Below are 17,195 nucleotides of genomic sequence, written 5' to 3'. Positions count from 1 at the left end.
ACACCTGTGTTGGGTATCTGCTAGGGTGGTTTGGAGGTTTGTTCCATTAAAGCAAACTAAACTACCTGTACCTCTTCAGGGCTTACTGTTTCTTGGATTTCTATCCAATTCCTTAGTGTGGCATCTGAAGGCATCCATGACCTCAAGTTTGGTCTTATGTTGTCTGGTTCTAGACCGTACAGTGTTAAGTTACCATGCTGTACTATGGCCTCCTCAGGAACTTAAAGGAACTGTTTTATTAGGTAGCTGCATCATGCCTGTCACAAGTCACAGTGTCAGTTAAACGTGGTGTGCTGACCAGCCATTTACTTCCCACCTGCTCTTCATGGGGTTCATTAACCTTCCTCTGCTCGTTAGTAGCTTTACACCCTTCATTGGTGAATCGTTTAGACACAGCCAATGGATAGCTTTGGTAGCCATACCCATCTCAAGATTTGGAACCGAATTCAATCTTGGTTTGCCTTCTGGGTGAGCTATGAACGATGGGGTTAATGTCACACACTCCTCTACTGAGAAGAGTGGAATCAAGTGGGTTGGGAATTGTGCCGTGGTTAGACTGGCTACAGTGGCACTAAGCTCCCTTAACAGGTCTTGTGTCAACATTCTGGCCTGTTGCACACAAGCATAAACCCACTGTATAACACCAACAATCATGTCCACTGGTTGGGGAATAAGGTTTAACCCTGTTGCATAGGAAGTTGCCTGTAGGGTTTTCCCTAAGCTTTCCAACTTTTGCTGCTGTCGATACAGTCTGTCACTACCCTCTGGCATCTCTGACACCTGCCTTCTTGGGGCAGTCAGGATGAGAGTGCCAGTAGCACACAAACCTACCAGAAAAAGCAAACGTGCAACAGTGGCGGCAGCAATCAGTCCTCCCAAAAGTCTTTTCGGGTGGCTGATCCCAGTCATCTCCTTCTGAGTGACTGTCGCCTTTCTAAGCTGGCGCAGCGTGTACATGGTGTCTTTCTCAGTATGCCATGTGGCATCTTGGGCACCAACATCCTGGAAATCTGGGGAGATCTGACGCAGCTGCTGATGCTGCTCCTCCTTTTCCAGGGCATCTACTTTTTCGATTTGTTCATGCCTGTGCTCTAGGAAACCTGCAGGGGGCGGTGCAGCGGTGGAGCATGCCTGACCCTCGGCTGAGTGGTCATCTGGAGCACCTGAGTGATCTGGGATTGTTATCCCATTCTCACTGTTCAGGTCCACCCTGCACACTTCCTGATTGAGGAATCCCTCTATCGGCATGTTTACAATCGTTAGCTGGGCGTGGGTGTAGGACACCTGCTCGCTCCCCCCTTCCCTCGCTAGGGGTTCAGGGAGCTGCCCCAGCACTGGGATAGCTAGTTCATTGTCTTCGAACTCGCTATCACCCACCAGGCCCATGTCAGTGCAGGCGGGGATTCTGACACCCCTCTTTGCGATGTCCTGCACTGGCAGGCGGGTGACTTGACCATCCAGCTCCAGTCTGGCTGAACCACTGTTGGTCAGACTCAGACTGACAGACTGAGCTGGTGGCTGTAAGAAAACCGGCTCGGCTTTCATTCCCTGTCCCTTCTGGGGGACTGGGTGTGTTGGCAACCCTGCCGTTGAGGCAGGAACAATCAGGTCAGTCTCACTCACTACCTGGTAGTTGTGAGAAATAATGTTACCTGACTGCAGGTTCCCTGGGTCACAGCAGAGGGAATCGGCATCTGGGATCAGGTGTGTCCACAGCGCAGTAGTCTCAGCGTCCAGCTGGACCTCCTGTCTAACCTGTGAATGTTGCACCAGGGGCACCTGGCGGTGGCCCCGTGACAGCTGCTCAAGCAGATCCTCACTAATAGAGGACCTCTCAGGGCTAAGGGCGAGGGCTACATCACCAACCTGCTCTCCTGCCATCTGGATCCCTTCCACCACTGCAGGGTGGTGGTCCTGACCCCTCTTGGGTGCCAGGGTGCACAGGGAAAGCTCCTTTTCATCGCCAGGTGGGGAGATCTGCTCCTCTTTAGGGATGTAAAAGGTGTGTGCTTTACCTGGTGGATCAGGCGGCTGCTCGGAGCACCGCTCCTGTGGCATGGAGGCTGTTGGGACCTTGGCCAGGGCACGACTTCCCTGTATATCCGGGGAACAAGAAAATATTTTTATTTCTTGTCCAGAGGGAACAGAAGGAATCTCCGCATAGGCTTCTGTGTTCGGTGGGCACTGTGTAAGCACAGTCTGCCTCTTGGCCCCCCTTTCCTTCTGTACAGAAGGCTTAGGAGCCTTGACCTGTTTCCACACTTTGCCTTTCTGGTGATCCACCAAAGGTTCCACTCTGAGTCGCATACCCTTTTCTTTTTCTACCCGTTTGAGCTTGCCGTGTGACATCAAACACCTTTCAACCTCAGTGTCAATCAGTGTCTCACTGGGTAAGACATCTCCCATGGCAGCCTTGAGGTAAAAGCTTCCTGCTTTTCCTCTCTGTTTTACTGCCTGCTCTGTGACTTCAGGGGTGGAGTCAGCACTCGCTTGGGAGTGGCCGACCTCATCCAGGCAGGAACCCTTCCGCTCAATCAGATAGACTGAGGGAGGGAGAGGGGGCGGGTCTCCGCCTCCTCCAGTGGAGAGTATCAGCTCATTCACGCTTCCGGCAGCCTTGGGGAGCGGTTGTCCCTGTCCTAATAAAGCTTGTTCAAGCCTGGCCAGGCGGGCGGCTACTGAATCCTTTTGTTCAGCCTTTTCTAGCCCTTTCCCTTCCCCGGTGTTCTCATGGCACTTAGGACGCTGGGTGCGGTCCTGTGTGAGTGCTTTGGAACGGGGCTTAGCCAGCTCAGGAGCCTGTGCTCCTTCGAGCAGGGGGGAATTAACCCTGCTGGCTCTGACGGCGAACACAGTCGCTTTAGCAGCTTTTTGCTCAGAGCGACTTTGGACATCATACTCCCAGGCTTTCTGCGCGAATCTCTTAATATCAGTCATTTTCATGGTCTGTGCATCTGTATGCATTAAGATCATCTTTCTGACTGACGGGTGGAGATTCGCAATGAATAAACCCTTGAAATGTGTGTTCTCTTCGCAACCCTCATCATTTCGCCCTGCAAAATAAGTTCGTCTAAGTCTCTCGTAATATTCGCGAGGGGACTCTGCTCTCTCGTGCTTAATGTTAAGGGCGGCGGCTATCGCGGCAGTCGGGTCAATAAACGCACTGTATTCTTCGATAAGTGCTTGACATAGCTGCTCAAAGTCATTACAGACTTCTTTCATCTGCCTAGCCATCCACTCATGTACAGCTCTGCTGGTAGTTTTCCTGACCAGAAACACTTTCTCCTGTTCTGTGGCGTTTGGCAGGTACTGCAGGTTATACCTGAGGTCTTGAATATAACTCTCGATATTATTCTCTGACACTGCGGGGTCAAATCTCTCTATGTCCTTCGCTAGCTCTCTCAGAGAATGGAGGTTTATTCTCCTAGCTTCTCCGCTGACGGAGATATGACGGAGATCGTGGTCAGACTTGTCGCTGCTAGAGAGAGTGCTTAATAGCGACTCGAATTCAGACCTTTTAGCAACCATCGTTAAACTTAAAGAGTATTACTTTTAAGTACGAAATCACAGTTTAACCACAGAAAACCACAAGATCAAGTATGCAATCAACCCGGTAGATTGCAAAAGATCACAAAACACTCAAGCACTGCTTAAAGAGCAAGGGGAACTTTTTTTTTCTTTCGGCTTTCAGCACACACTGTATTATCGTGTATGAAACCCGCGGCGTTTTATATGAATTATTCCGCTTGGTTGATTCATTTCAGTCTTGCCACGCCCACCCAGGGACGCCATAAATGTAGTGTTTCATAGCCGGTTCAGGGACGCCAAATATGTAATCATAGTGGCTCTCTGAAGGCACCAGTTCTGTAGGGTTTGGGCATTTACTGAGACAATTATTAATTGTAGCAGTAAATCACAAAGTTGATTCTTTTGATGGCTTTAGAATCCAACCATGCGATATAACTCAAACAACGCGCACACACAGGTACAAATACACGAGGATACATTTATTAATACATAGAATATGCATATAAACCTAACAGATCTTATCGAGAGGGTTATCAGAATACAAAAGATATATATTCATTCAGTTACGAAGTGTTACACATCAAGAGGACATACGTTCAGTATATCATTCATTTAGACCGTTTCATAAATGAACTTGGTTACAACTTCTACATTAGATACTCAAAACAAGTACATAACTCTTAGGAATTAAACTGATATCAACTGGTTTGGATAACAATTGAATTCTCGAGCTGTAATGCATTGAAGTTGAATACTCATCCAATTTCTGGGGATTCAGATCTCCTGCGGGCACAAAGAAACAGTTGCAGGCTGTTGCTGTCCAATCCGCGCTCTCTGGCTCCGTGCCAGGCTGTGCTGTGCGGCTTGCGACGGTGCGCTGCTGATGCTCACTGACCGGCTAGTTAGTGTTGGCTTTAACTAGCAAAGTTTGTGCACAGGAGAAAAGATGACTGTGGGTCCCAGCAAGTCAGGAAGAGGACCGGTTCGTTCCTGATGAAGACTAGTTCTGAATAGTGATTCAGCTGTCCACAGTTCCGATCTGTTCACGAGGCCTGCTGCTGGTTACTCTCTGGCAACCTCCACTCTAGACTCTTAGAACAAAGGAAAGTTCTGGCACTCGGACACACTGGCCGTTCCGTGGTTGTCCGGGCTGAGTCTCAGGATGGTCAGGAGGCGCGCTGCGAGAATGTCCTGCCCTTGGGAGCCTTCTGCTCCTGGGCCGTCCTGCCCTGGAATTCTCCTTTGAATTCCCTTTAGAACAGTCCACAGAATCCTCTCCAGAATCTTACTGAATCTGAATCTCAATCTGAATCTTACAGGCTCTCTGTGTTGCCTGTTTTTACCTGGAGGAACTTCAGCTCGTTGATTGGCTGAAAGTTCCATGGGCATCAGAGTCCCACGTGGGTTACTCAGCCCTACCAGTCCCTGATTGGTTGATCAAGGTGAGATATGAGTCACTTAGTCCTGACACTTAGTAATGCAGTCCAGATGTCCATCCGGCACTCCCTAGACTGATAGGCGCCAGTGGATGACCATTGATCATGATAGCCAGGCTTAGCTAAGTGCACCCCCCTTTGGGAGCTGTCCTAGGAAACCTTAAATCACCCTAATGGTCTCTCTGTGGCTGCACCACAGAGATGAACAGAGAAATGGGGCCTCATTTGGGAAGCTCAGAAACACTTAATTCTGCCTTATTATTAAGCCTCGCCGCTACAACACCATTTTGCAATCATTTGATTGTGAATGTATGACTTCTCTTGTCTTAAATAGTCAGCAGTGAGGTGTCAAAGGGCATCCTGCGATGGTCTGTCCCATTATTGGACTTCACAGCAGCAAAGTATTTATTATTTTACTTCTGCATTGCTCTGGAAGGGACACACATGCTCACACACAAGAGGGGTTCAGGTATCAAATCCTATTACAAATGTAAAAACATTTAACATACAGTAATAACAGTGCAACATTCGCCTGAGGAAAGCACAGCGACGGATTCGCCAGTTTCAGGGAGACCTCCTGTGCTTTTAAGACCTCCTGCTTTTAAGAAGTTAATCGTCTCGATGAATAAACCTAAGCGAACATGAAGAAAAAGAAACATGAAAGGCTTGTTCGGACAAATACATACTAATTCATGAATGGACTGTTCAGTCCCCTTGCTCAACAGCTCAGTTTGAGCTCACGGATTCACTTACTGAGGACCTGGAGCTCTGCTGCACCCAGATCCTGGTGGTATTGTCTCGGTTCTGGCAGAATGTGTTTCTCTTGGCTGGGAAATTGTGCATATTCCTTTACTTTTCATGAAATTCCAGCTTCCACATGCACAAGTATTGAAGCTTGACTGTCACAGTCAGAAGCACATGCTGACACACTCAGATAGTGACCGGTATTCGCACACACCGACATATACACACTGACGCACACTTATACTCTGACACGCTCTCACTCACACATCAGGAGGTACTCAAATGCTCGCACACTGACTGGATGTTGGAGTAATTCGAGCCAATCACACAGTTCATCTGTGAAAGCATGAGGTTGCCAATGAGTGCTGGGGAGTATTTCCATTAGAGTGATTTTATTTTAAACAAATGTAATTACTGATTAATGGCGTATTAAGATTTACCTCGATGTATTGTAGATTAATGTCCAGTAAACACATCTGTAGTGCTTACCCAGCTTAAAATGTTGTCTAATGTCAAATGTCCTGATGCCTCAAGTTTGCAAACTATTTTAATTCCCTCTTGTTTCCTCTTTAAAAATTTACACAGAGCATAGAAACAGTGCATTTATATGGAGCAACTAAATGGGCTAGAAAATTAGCCTTCAGCTAACAAAATCAATTTTCTAGTAACGAAGGCTGCTCTGGGCACAAAAGTGTCCCAACTGCAATTTAAGCAATTACAATCAAAAAGGTACAGAAAGAATTTACGACCGGAAAAGACGAACCCTGCAAATTTCTCCTGGTCGTTAACCATCTGCATGCTCTCCCTGCAAGGCTGTTCCTGTAGTTTCCCTATGGTCCTATTTGTAGCAAGCCTGTCTGTGAAGGCAGATAACTTTTCACCCTTTAAAGGCACTTTAATTGATGGTATACCTAACCAACTGACTGTCCGGAAGTCTGACAATCCCATGTTGTCAACAAGACACAAGTGACCTTCAGCTCAATTAAAGGCACACAGACCACAAAGCATTTGTTTAAGTACAAAAAGTACTAAATGAGTTTGTACTTTTTGAGTTTAAAACCAGGGTGAGTTTAAAACCAACGTGTCTTTAAGACTTCTATTTTTCGCCTGTGTAGTCCTGAGGTGTGCTCAGCGCCTGTGTAGTCCTGAGGTGTGCTCAGTGCCTGTGTAGTCCCCAGGTGTGCTCAGCGCCTGTGTAGTCCCCAGGTGTGCTCAGCGCCTGTGTAGTCCTCCGGTGTGCTCAGCGCCTGTGTAGTCCTTAGGTGTGCTCAGCGCCTGTGTAGTCCCCAGGTATGCTCAGCGCCTGTGTAGTCCCCAGGTGTGCTCAGAGCCTGTGTAGTCCCCAGGTGTGCTCAGAGCCTGTGTAATCCCCAGGTGTGCTCAGCGCCTGTGTAGTCCTCCGGTGTGCTCAGCGCCTGTGTAGTCCCCAGGTGTGCTCAGCGCCTGTGTAGTCCCCAGGTGTGCTCAGCGCCTGTGTAGTCCTCCGGTGTGCTCAGAGCCTGTGTAGTCCTCAGGTGTGCTCAGCGCCTGTGTAGTCCCCAGGTGTGCTCAGCGCCTGTGTAGTCCCCAAGTGTGCTGAGGACCTGTGTAGTCCTCCGGTGTGCTCAGCGCCTGTGTAGTCCCCAGGTGTGCTGAGGACCTGTGTAGTCCTTAGGTATGCTCAGTGCCTGTGTAGTCCCCAGGTGTGCTCAGCGCCTGTGTAGTCCCCAGGTGTGCTCAGCGCCTGTGTAGTCCCCAGGTGTGCTCAGGGCCTGTGTAGTCCTCAGGTGTGCTCAGCGCCTGTGTAGTCCCCAGGTGTGCTCAGCGCCTGTGTAGTCCTCAGGTGTGCTCAGCGCCTGTGTAGTCCCCAGGTGTGCTCAGCGCCTGTGTAGTCCTCAGGTGTGCTCAGCGCCTGTGTAGTCCTCAGGTGTGCTCAGTGCACACATCCTTCCAGCCTGCTGGAGCCGTGAAGCTGACTGGCATCAGTAATAAAAACAAATCTCCAACCCACTGCAACACTGCGCTTGCATGGGGAAGGCATGATGCTTTAAAAACATAAGGTTGCCAACAGGAGGAGGCCTGTAATAAGCGCAATCCCACATATACCCTATTAGTGGACAAGCGACTGCTGCTCCTGGGATGTTCACTTTGAGATCCCTTAAGATCTACATGTTCAACTGTATATCCCAACCTTTTCTTTTACATTTTTAGTGCTTCCTTAAATTGCCTAGAAGAGGAAAATGAGGTATTGATATTAGCACAAAAGCATTTTTTCCCCTAGTTAGCTGCTGTGGCCTCAGTCTTTCTGCATTGCACGTGCAATACTCAGCACTTGTCTTCATTGACTTGTGTCTGCCAGGTGTTTGCCCAGTTGCTAATTCTCCTGTTTTTGCATCATCTGTGAACTTGACTAATTCACAATGGTACACAAGAATCTATATCACTGACAGAAATCAGGAAGGGCTGTGTGTTTACACTAATTACATCAAACCAATTTGAGTATTCTCCCCTTATTTGTTGTCAGTTTTCTCTCTATTAACCATCTCCCAATCCAATTGCATGCAATACCTTGGATACCGTCTACCTTCAACATGAGAACCTAAGTCTTCTGAAAACCTAAACTTGCCCTATCATATGCTCTGTTGGTTTGTTCCTGCTCGTGCCTGTTCTAAATCCATTTTGACTGTCCTGCAGGAGTGGAAAAAATCATATTTAACACACTCTACAAATTGGGTTCTGGTAGCCAAACAGGAGCCAAAAAAGGCAAAAACCAGTTATCCATATCTCTTTTTCCCATGTGATCCAGTAGGATCAATGATACCAAAAGCTCTACTTATACAGTAGCTCCTGTCACCTAGCACCAGCTAAATCATTATCTCAATAAGGTCTACATCAGTGTTGTTGTAGATGTTCTGGAGTTTTGTGTGAGTTCAGGCAAGGAAAACCAACTCGAACCTTAGAACACAGGAGAGAGAGTGGTTTTATGACTGCAGGTGAAGTCACCACATACTGTACTTATCAGTATTATGTATTGTGCTGTGGAAGAATTGCATGGGTGTGTTACATTGTTTAGTGGAGAGGAGAAAAGTAAACATAATAGCTGTCTCTTGCATTTTGCTGTTGATGGAGGAAGGACTACAGGATTGCCACAACCCCTCTCAGAAAGATGGAACATAAGCAAGATGTGGCTGCCTTAAGGGCATCCCCACAGGCCTGCTGATTGTATTCATACACCTGAAGATGAAGAGTAAGCCCCATCCTCCTCCACAAACCCTCAAGAGGCAACTCGATAGACCCTAAGGCAACTCTATAATCGGTGAATTTCCATTTAAGAGTCTCACAGCGATCTCAACTGATTAAGCACAGCTGGTTCCAGTATTAAATTGCCCATTAGTTGCTATACACAGACTGTAGATTCCAGCAAAAAACACTGTGAGTTCTACAGTATGTATTGTATGTGTGACTATTTTCGAGTGGAATTGTACAATAGAAAGCAGATTTTGGAGAAAGATAATGCCAAAAGATAATGCGATCATTCTGTGACTTTTCTGAAGGATATTGAAATAAAAGCTTTACATGCAAACTTCCCAGGGCTTTTCCAAGGTATTTATATTTGACTATTTCCCCCAGTATTTCTTCTGAGATATGATTGGTAAACTGCTGTAGACCTCATTACCCAGTGACCGGAGCAGGTACCAAAGGCAGCACTATTCCAGATAATCTGCTGGCTTACATCTGTATAGGGCATTTAATCAGCACAGATAGGTGTCATGTGCACCCAGCTCAAGGAGAAGAAAATTAGCCTGCAATGCAAACCCAGTGTGTGCAACCCATAGCAGGTGAGAAGTGGTTACTTTAGTTGCATGGCAGGATTACTGCCCAGACATCTTTCAGCTATGCTACAATCAGGGGTGAGATCATCAGTCATCTCCCCAAGCAATGGCTGTTAAGGGAAGAGTAAATCGGACTCATCAGAGCAAATCCAAGACTCAGATTCTATTGTCAGACATCTTCCAAATCCTCTTAATAACCACTCTTCTGATAAAATTGCAGGTTTCCATAAAAAAAACAAAGCTTCTTTGAGTCTGCAACTGAAATGCTTAACCATTAACTATTTTCAGAAATGCTTCAGAAAACTCCTGGGTCAGACTTAACTTTCTAGGTACAATGCAAGCAGCAATAAAATGAATTTACAGTAAGTGAAAATAAGGTAGTAACATAAACCAAGATGGCTTTTCTTATACTTGACTAACTCCCCTTTCCAAACTTTCGGCCAACTCTGAACTTACAGTAGTAAGTTTCGTTGTAGACAATTAAAATCTAATTCAGTGGTATTCCTATGTAGACAAGAATGCCTGTCTGACCACCACGTATGTCTACCTGATTTGGAATCCACCACATCGCTGAGACCTGAAAGATTTCAGGGATGACCAAAGCAGCCTCTACTTTAGACCTCAAAAGCTGCTGTGATCATATTTCTGTCCCACTGGGTCATCACCTGCTTGGCCTCTCATGCAAACCGCTTTTGTTCAAGGACTGTTTGGCCAGTTACTTTTATTTAAGTGGCCATATAGTTCATAAAGTACAAAATGGGAGTTCATTTATAAAGCACGGTCTCTGTCTTAGGAACTGCAACACTGACTGACTTGAAATTTATCAGTTTCAGTCTTGTGCCTCACATGTTGCTGCCACGCTGTTTATACTCACATGTTATTGCCTGCTTGGCGAAAGGCAGTCTGTACCACTGGCTGCCTTTCGAGAGCTAATAGGCTGGAGGGCTGCAAACGTGACAGGGATGACTCTACTTTCCATTTAGTTTATTTGCAGTTCACTCACACTGTTAAAGTAAGTGGGCAGAGACTTGCAGCTATCTGGTTATTTCTGCAGTGACTGTTTAAAGCTCGGTGAGCAAACCCTTGAACAGTCTTTGCAAACAGCTGTGTGATGCTACTAGTGGCAGACATTGATGATAAAGCTACAGTATTGATTTTAATAACAAGGTGTTCTTGAAGCAGTTTCCTCAATATACCTAATAAGATTTTATTTTCCTCTGGAACCTGGTACAGTACACCCCTGGCTTACAGTTTTACCAAGCATTTCAAATAATTGGAAAATTTCAAAGACAGAGATATAGATGTTTTGTTTTAACATCAAGAGGCTTTTTAAAATTATTTTTCTGCCTTTTTCTTCCCAGAATTACTGAGCTGTTTTGCGCCTGGCTATTTAATCCTCTTTTTTTTCCTTTTTACAATCATGGAGACATTTCATTAAAATTAATTTAATGAAACAGCATCCACACTTTAGGCTTGCATGAACTGTGCTGGTTGTGTTGGTTTAAATCCATTTGAAATGATAGCAGTTTGTTTTTTTCTTCACTCATGAGGTCCTTCAAGTGTGTGCTTTCAGAATTCCCTGTCATTAGATGCAGGCCCACAGTAATCTCTCCCTGCAAAGATGCTCTTAATAACATGAAAGAAGAAACAGCAGATAATGGCATCATGCCCAGCAGAGACAGTGGTATCTCAGGTCTCCTATGTCAGCAGTGTTGCAGTAATAAATCTGTGTAATAGAAGATTCTTTATGTCATTCTGATAACGGGAAACTAAGACAGATTCTCCATGTTACTTAAATAAACAGGTGAAGATGGGCCAAATTAAATTACTTCCAAGAAAGCTTTCAAACACGCTGGCTGTGGCTTTTCTGGCCATCTCCTTCTCCCGTCTGGATGCCGATGGAATGTAGGACACATTGTGCAGCCAAGTGCCAGCAGACGCATTGCAGTGACACATCCTCAATAGCAATTTAAAAAAAAAAATCTATTTTACTTTTTCATAGCACAACCGATCCAGCAAATCTGTAAAATGCAATTAAATGACACAGTGTTTTACCTATGTTACATTGTAACAAAGCGATTCTTTGACCAAACCAAAGAGAAGCACTTTTGTTATTAACGTAGTCGATAATCCAAGGCTTTTCTCTTATATGGCTTCATGCAAACTTGAATTAAACACTGCCTGTCTTGTGGGATTTGAGCGATAAGAAGTGATTCTTTACCACAGATCTAAAAATAAATCTAATTTTTATTTTGCAGAGGGTGGTGCAGATGAAACACCCATATTGAAAACAGACTGGGGTAATCACAATTATAATCATAAAGAGAGAAAGGCATCCCTTTAATCACAGCACGCTGGCACAGTTCAGGATAGCTGCATATTTCACACAGCGTGTTTTGCATAGAGTAGTGATCTGAATACTGATGGTTGAAAGTCAGGGCTCAAGTGAAAAAGAAAACACCTGTTTGGAAGGTCTCTCTGATTCTGTTACAGTCATTTAGAGTTCTAAAAATAGTTTAAGTGACCAAGCACTGCAAGAAAGTGACTACATAAATGGGAAAATAAGCCCAATTCAGTAATACCCATTGATACCAGCAAAGCACATAAAGAGGCCCAGGCAAGACATTACAAGATATTACATATCAGGATCATGTTCACATAGAGCTGCTGCTAAAGGTTTACATAGTATAGCACCAACTACTGCTCTGTCGCCACCTTCCCAGTTCTGACCAGGCTTCAAGGTTACCACCTTGACCACTCTGTTGTCAGCATTAAAAAAAGGCAATTCCAAGCAAGCCGGTGGACGTCCCTAAAACCCTTTCTGTTTCACACTAGGTGAAGTTAAAAGACAGCACTACTACTCCACTGTAGAGTAAGTCAGCTGAGCACTGCAATCCGAACCAGGTGTTCATAAGTCTGTACTGTCTAATGCAGCTTCCTTCTCAAACCCCATTACTCATAATGAGAGGTCAAAGTTTACCTCTGAACCCACTTAAGCATAATTCATTTTACCACATTCCTTTTTGAGATGAAGAGGGCGGGTTTCCCTTTATTAATGAAAACTCTATCCACCTCTAATTGATTCCATATTCTTTGCTTTTGCCTCGCGTTAAAAGCAATAATGGCATTTGCATATCTAAATGAGGGTAGTGCACTTTCATTTTGCTACATCCTTTCAGTGCACTCGTATAGCCACAGGCTTTTATCAAACTGAAAAAGTTAACTTTCTGGAAGCATTTTTGGCCCTGCAGGCCTATTAAAACGCCTGCAATTTTCTTCAGCAGGACCAAATAATCATGAGAACAGTAAAAGGATTGTTCAAAGCCTGTTTTAAAACCTTTAGGAAGACAATCCTTCAAGCAGCTGGGCAGGTAATCAGTGAAAAATTTCATCTCAATCCCCGTTATGTAATTTGAAAAATTAGTCCAAAATGTTATACCTTGTCCTTATTTCTCAAATTATACATGGTCCTTACTGTTCAGTAAAAAGACCCTCTTCCAAACTCCTGGCTGACTGTGAGACACAATTTTCGAGGAAGCAGTTTTTTTCCTTATTAATATTGTAGTGGTAAATGAAGGCAGCTGAGTTTCAGATGAGATTAGCAACTATGCACTATGAGCTTGATTGCCTTACCTCTGTAGGTGTGGAACAATGTGACATTTTGTTGCTTTATTTAGCAAATACTGATTTGCTAAAACAGATAACAGATGATTAAAAAAGGATTCTTAAGAATTTGATTGGGTTAGGTTAGGTCAGGTTAACTTCCCTGTTACTGTATATTGTTAATCCATATTAAAGCATAAATATTCAAGAGTGACTGGGCCATTCCTAGTGAAATCATCAATCCAGCCTCCTTAGAAATGTTGTTATTTGCATTCAAAATAACAAAGTGTTTAAATGACAAAAGAGCTATAAGCCTTTTCAAACACCTTACTCTGGTCATGAAGTCTTTTGGGAATTTCAGAAATGACTGATTTTTGATTTTTTTTTCCTGTTCTGCACATATTTTATGTTCTTTTGAGATGGTTTGAATGATAATGTGGAACCCAAGACACCTCAAGGGCTTGTCTCTTGAATGCTAAATGCAGGAATTGAACAGCAAGGCAGTGCTAATATAAAATCAACTGTTATTTTTTTTAAAGAAGAGGCTATTAGATTAGTCCCTTAGGTAGTTGTGGAGAACAAGGTTACGAGAGAATTAACATTCACAGAAATCCATATGTTAGTCAACATTAGAGTGCCCTGCCTGTAGCTTTTTATGAGAAACTCTGCCATGCCCATGCCACTGAACTTAATACAGTGCCCTTAGGTGGACAAATACCTAGAAAATGTCTTTTTGAAAGGAACCCTTACATCACTGTATTCATTTATTTACCCCTCCCCCCAAGATATGTCTAACAAACTGCAGTGTTAAACTGCACACTGGTGCTCCCAAAGAGGAGCACAGAAACCTGGAGAAATGGTTGTGTATTTTCTAAACAAAAGACACTGTCACCGACACAGATCATGACACAAACATGTTACAGTCCATACTGGACCCAAACGTCACATGTTTTAGATGCTCTGGGGTTTCGGTAGTTGCACGACAGCTTATTCAATTAAATTTGTTCCGATGGATACCATGAAGAGGAGTTTGGTAGTAATGGAGTCTGTATAGTGTACTGGCAGTCTAATAAATACTTTAAGGAATAGTTATTTTTAGATGCCTCTAGACAGTCTTTTCTAGGACCAAAACTGCAGTAGTATGAGTGTAAGGAGTAGGAGTGTAGTATAAGTCACTAAATGTCACCAAGGGCCATACTGAACTGTGCATTGTGGGATTAGTAGTATTCTGTGTGACAGTTCACATCTACAGATTAAAGTGCAAAACTGTAATTTATACAGGCTCAGATTTTACTGATGTGTGTATGCTACAAATGTAAAGTGGACAAACATGTTTCACTCAGAAATCTAGAGATTAATTTTAGAACAAAGATGAGAGACAGGAAGACTACAGCAAGGAAATTAATTTCCTGATATGCACATTGTCTGGCAACAAATTCATGTTCATTGTTATTCTGTGATATTTCCTTATTGCTCTCCTTCTAACCCCAGTATCTGCAGTGCCATATTGGAGGGATATCAGAAGTGTAGATCTGTTGCTGTGCTACTGTATATGCTGAGAGTTTAACTTCCCTGAGCCACTCGTCCACATTTGATTTCACTAGTGCACTGATCACGCAACACACTGGGCTGCTTTGAGCAGGGAAGAGGATACAAAACCACAAAAACTGCACTATTAAGAGCTTTCCTATCAAGTGTCCATTTCTAAAATCATTAATATATGGAGCCAAAGCTCCTCCCTTCACTGATACTGAGACCCTGTTATTATCCACAGCTCCTGTTACTATCTAACTGACCTCTGACCCCTAACCCCCCTTTTATCTTTTGGCAGAATGATCCCCTCCACCAGCGAGGACTTCCTGGTGAAGGACCTGGTGTCGGGGCGGAAGTACGACCTGTGTGTCCTAGCGATTTATGATGATGGGATCACAACGCTGACGGCCACGCGTGTGGTGGGCTGCCTGCAGTTCACCACGGAGCCAGAGTACAGCCAGTGCCAGTCCATGCACACGCAGTTCCTGGGCGGCACCATGATCATCATCATAGGGGGCATCATCGTGGCCTCGGTGCTGGTCTTCATCATCATCCTCATGATCCGCTACAAGGTCTACAGCAACCACGGGGAGCCCAGCAAGGCCAAGGTCAGCAACGTCTGCTCCCAGACCAACGGTGGCCAGGCCGCTCAAGTCACCCGGTCTGCTTCCAAAGGGACGGAAAGCCAGGAGGAGCAGCCCCTTGCCTGTGCGGCCGGAGCAGGTGGTGGCAGCGGTGGGATTGTGAGCGTGAGCAGTGGAAGCATTGGCGTGGGTGGAGCTGCCACCGGCATCAGAGACTCCAATACCACGGCCTTGGTGGTGGACTGCGAGAAGGTCACGCAGATCTCCGAGATGACCGCCGAGGACATTTTGTCGCCGGCGCAGAGACGAAAATCCAGGACTAGTGTAGAACTCATGAGGCAGACCTCACTGTCGTCTAAGGAAGCAAGGAGTGGAGAAGCACTGGGAGGTGAGCAGCTGTGCTAGTCGAATGCGACAAGGCTTGCCGATAATATACAGTGTACTGCCGGAAAAAAGTGCCATGTTGGCTCACCTTCAACAAGAATTACAGCCACAACATGTCCTCGCATCAACCTCAGTCGTCTTTCACAGATGTCCTCTAGCGGTTCACCTATTCCTTAGTTACACTAGCTTCTTGTGACCTGCAGTGCACTTTCTAATGTTTTTCTGAAGACACACACTAGCCAGGTGCATCAGTATGTCTCTCATGGTGTTTGCTATACTTATACTGCCCTCCTTTATCATAGCATAGCACACTGAGGAAAAGGACTGATTTCATGATGTCCTGTTCTCTCAAACCAGGGTTTTCAAGGAAATATACTTAAAATGTAAAAGTTTAGACAAGTTCATTCTTGATAATATCTTGACTCAAAGGGGAAATCTCTGAAAAATTGATGAATGTAATGATGATGTAAAAATACTATCCTCTAAAGGTTCCTTTCTGGTTCTCCTTCGGAGACTGTCAGAAAGACAAAACAAAACAATGCCTGGAACTGAAAGGTTTGAACTGAGTGATTTTGGAAGAGCGCATCAAATCAGTTACAAGTGCAGTAGTGCCTTCCTCTGTGAAACAAAGAGCTGTAAGTTAGGACTCCCTGAAAGAGAGGGTGTCATGCTTCCCTGCAAAATGAAATGCTCGCTCTAACACAAACAAAGCAGAGCTTGATCTATGACAACTAAGACAGATTTTCCAAGCTGCCTACTGTATACTGAAAAAAATGACTGCTGTCTCTTTAACCAAACATTTTCTGAAGGCTGAATAAAAAAATGGTTTCTTAATTATGTAGCAGAAAAGATTCCTTGTATAAGTATATACATATATACTGCCTGAGTATATATATTAAGTTGTTTTCCCTGTCAACTAAACACTATTGTTTTATCTGCTGAGCCAAATTCAATGGTAGGGTCTTCTGGTGCAGTCACTGGAATTTGTGAACAATTTATACAATTATAATCATAAAGAAATCCAAACCGCTACCCATAGATGCAGCTGTATCAAAGAGAGAACAGTATCCACTAGAAAGAGCATAAACAATGTCTAGACAAATAAATATAGAAAGATAGAAGCCACTCTTAAATTGAAAATCAAGATCAATGTTGTAGGTGCAGTTGGTCCTTCAGGCCTTTCAGCCTGAGTTACCTTGGTGTGAAATTACTCAGTTATGTCTTAATTCTCCCATTCTGCTGCAATATCAGCCCTGCAAGTTTAAAAGAACGTCTCTCTCTTTTCTTTACCTCGCTCATCTCCTACACCTCAGCTGCCGAGCACACATAACTCCTTCTGTTTTCAGAAAGGCCATTAAGAAGGAGCCCGTGCCAGCGCATCAGGAAGAAGCAGCTACAGTATATAATACCCTTCCATTTCCAGACAGTGTGTGGGGGTGCAATTTTCTCAGGCCTGCGTAGTGTAAAAGATCCCCTTAACTGCATCATCCATGGCGAAAACATGGAGAATGTAGATCATTTTAGTTTAACCTCCATGAAACAAATTCCAAATCTGCGGTCCCTGGTGATAT

At 44.5% G+C, this 17,195-nt stretch overlaps 1 protein-coding gene across 1 annotated transcript in view; it reads left to right on the top strand.

Annotated features, from left to right (window-relative positions):
• LOC148838727 (leucine-rich repeat and fibronectin type III domain-containing protein 1-like protein) overlaps positions 1-17,195 on the top strand; it is a 34,797-nt gene that overhangs the window by 11,796 nt on the left and 5,806 nt on the right. Inside the window, exon 2 of the mRNA XM_088910914.1 lies at positions 14,955-15,628. Within this exon, the coding sequence (XP_088767040.1) occupies positions 14,955-15,628 (674 nt within the window). The remainder of the gene's footprint in view (positions 1-14,954; positions 15,629-17,195) is intronic.

Source organism: Atractosteus spatula, chromosome 3 (genome assembly GCF_055471065.1).
Source record: "Atractosteus spatula isolate fAtrSpa1 chromosome 3, fAtrSpa1.hap1, whole genome shotgun sequence".
Classification (NCBI taxonomy): domain Eukaryota; kingdom Metazoa; phylum Chordata; class Actinopteri; order Semionotiformes; family Lepisosteidae; genus Atractosteus; species Atractosteus spatula.
Note: the sequence above shows the minus strand (reverse complement) of the source record. Positions and strands in the feature narration are given on the sequence as shown.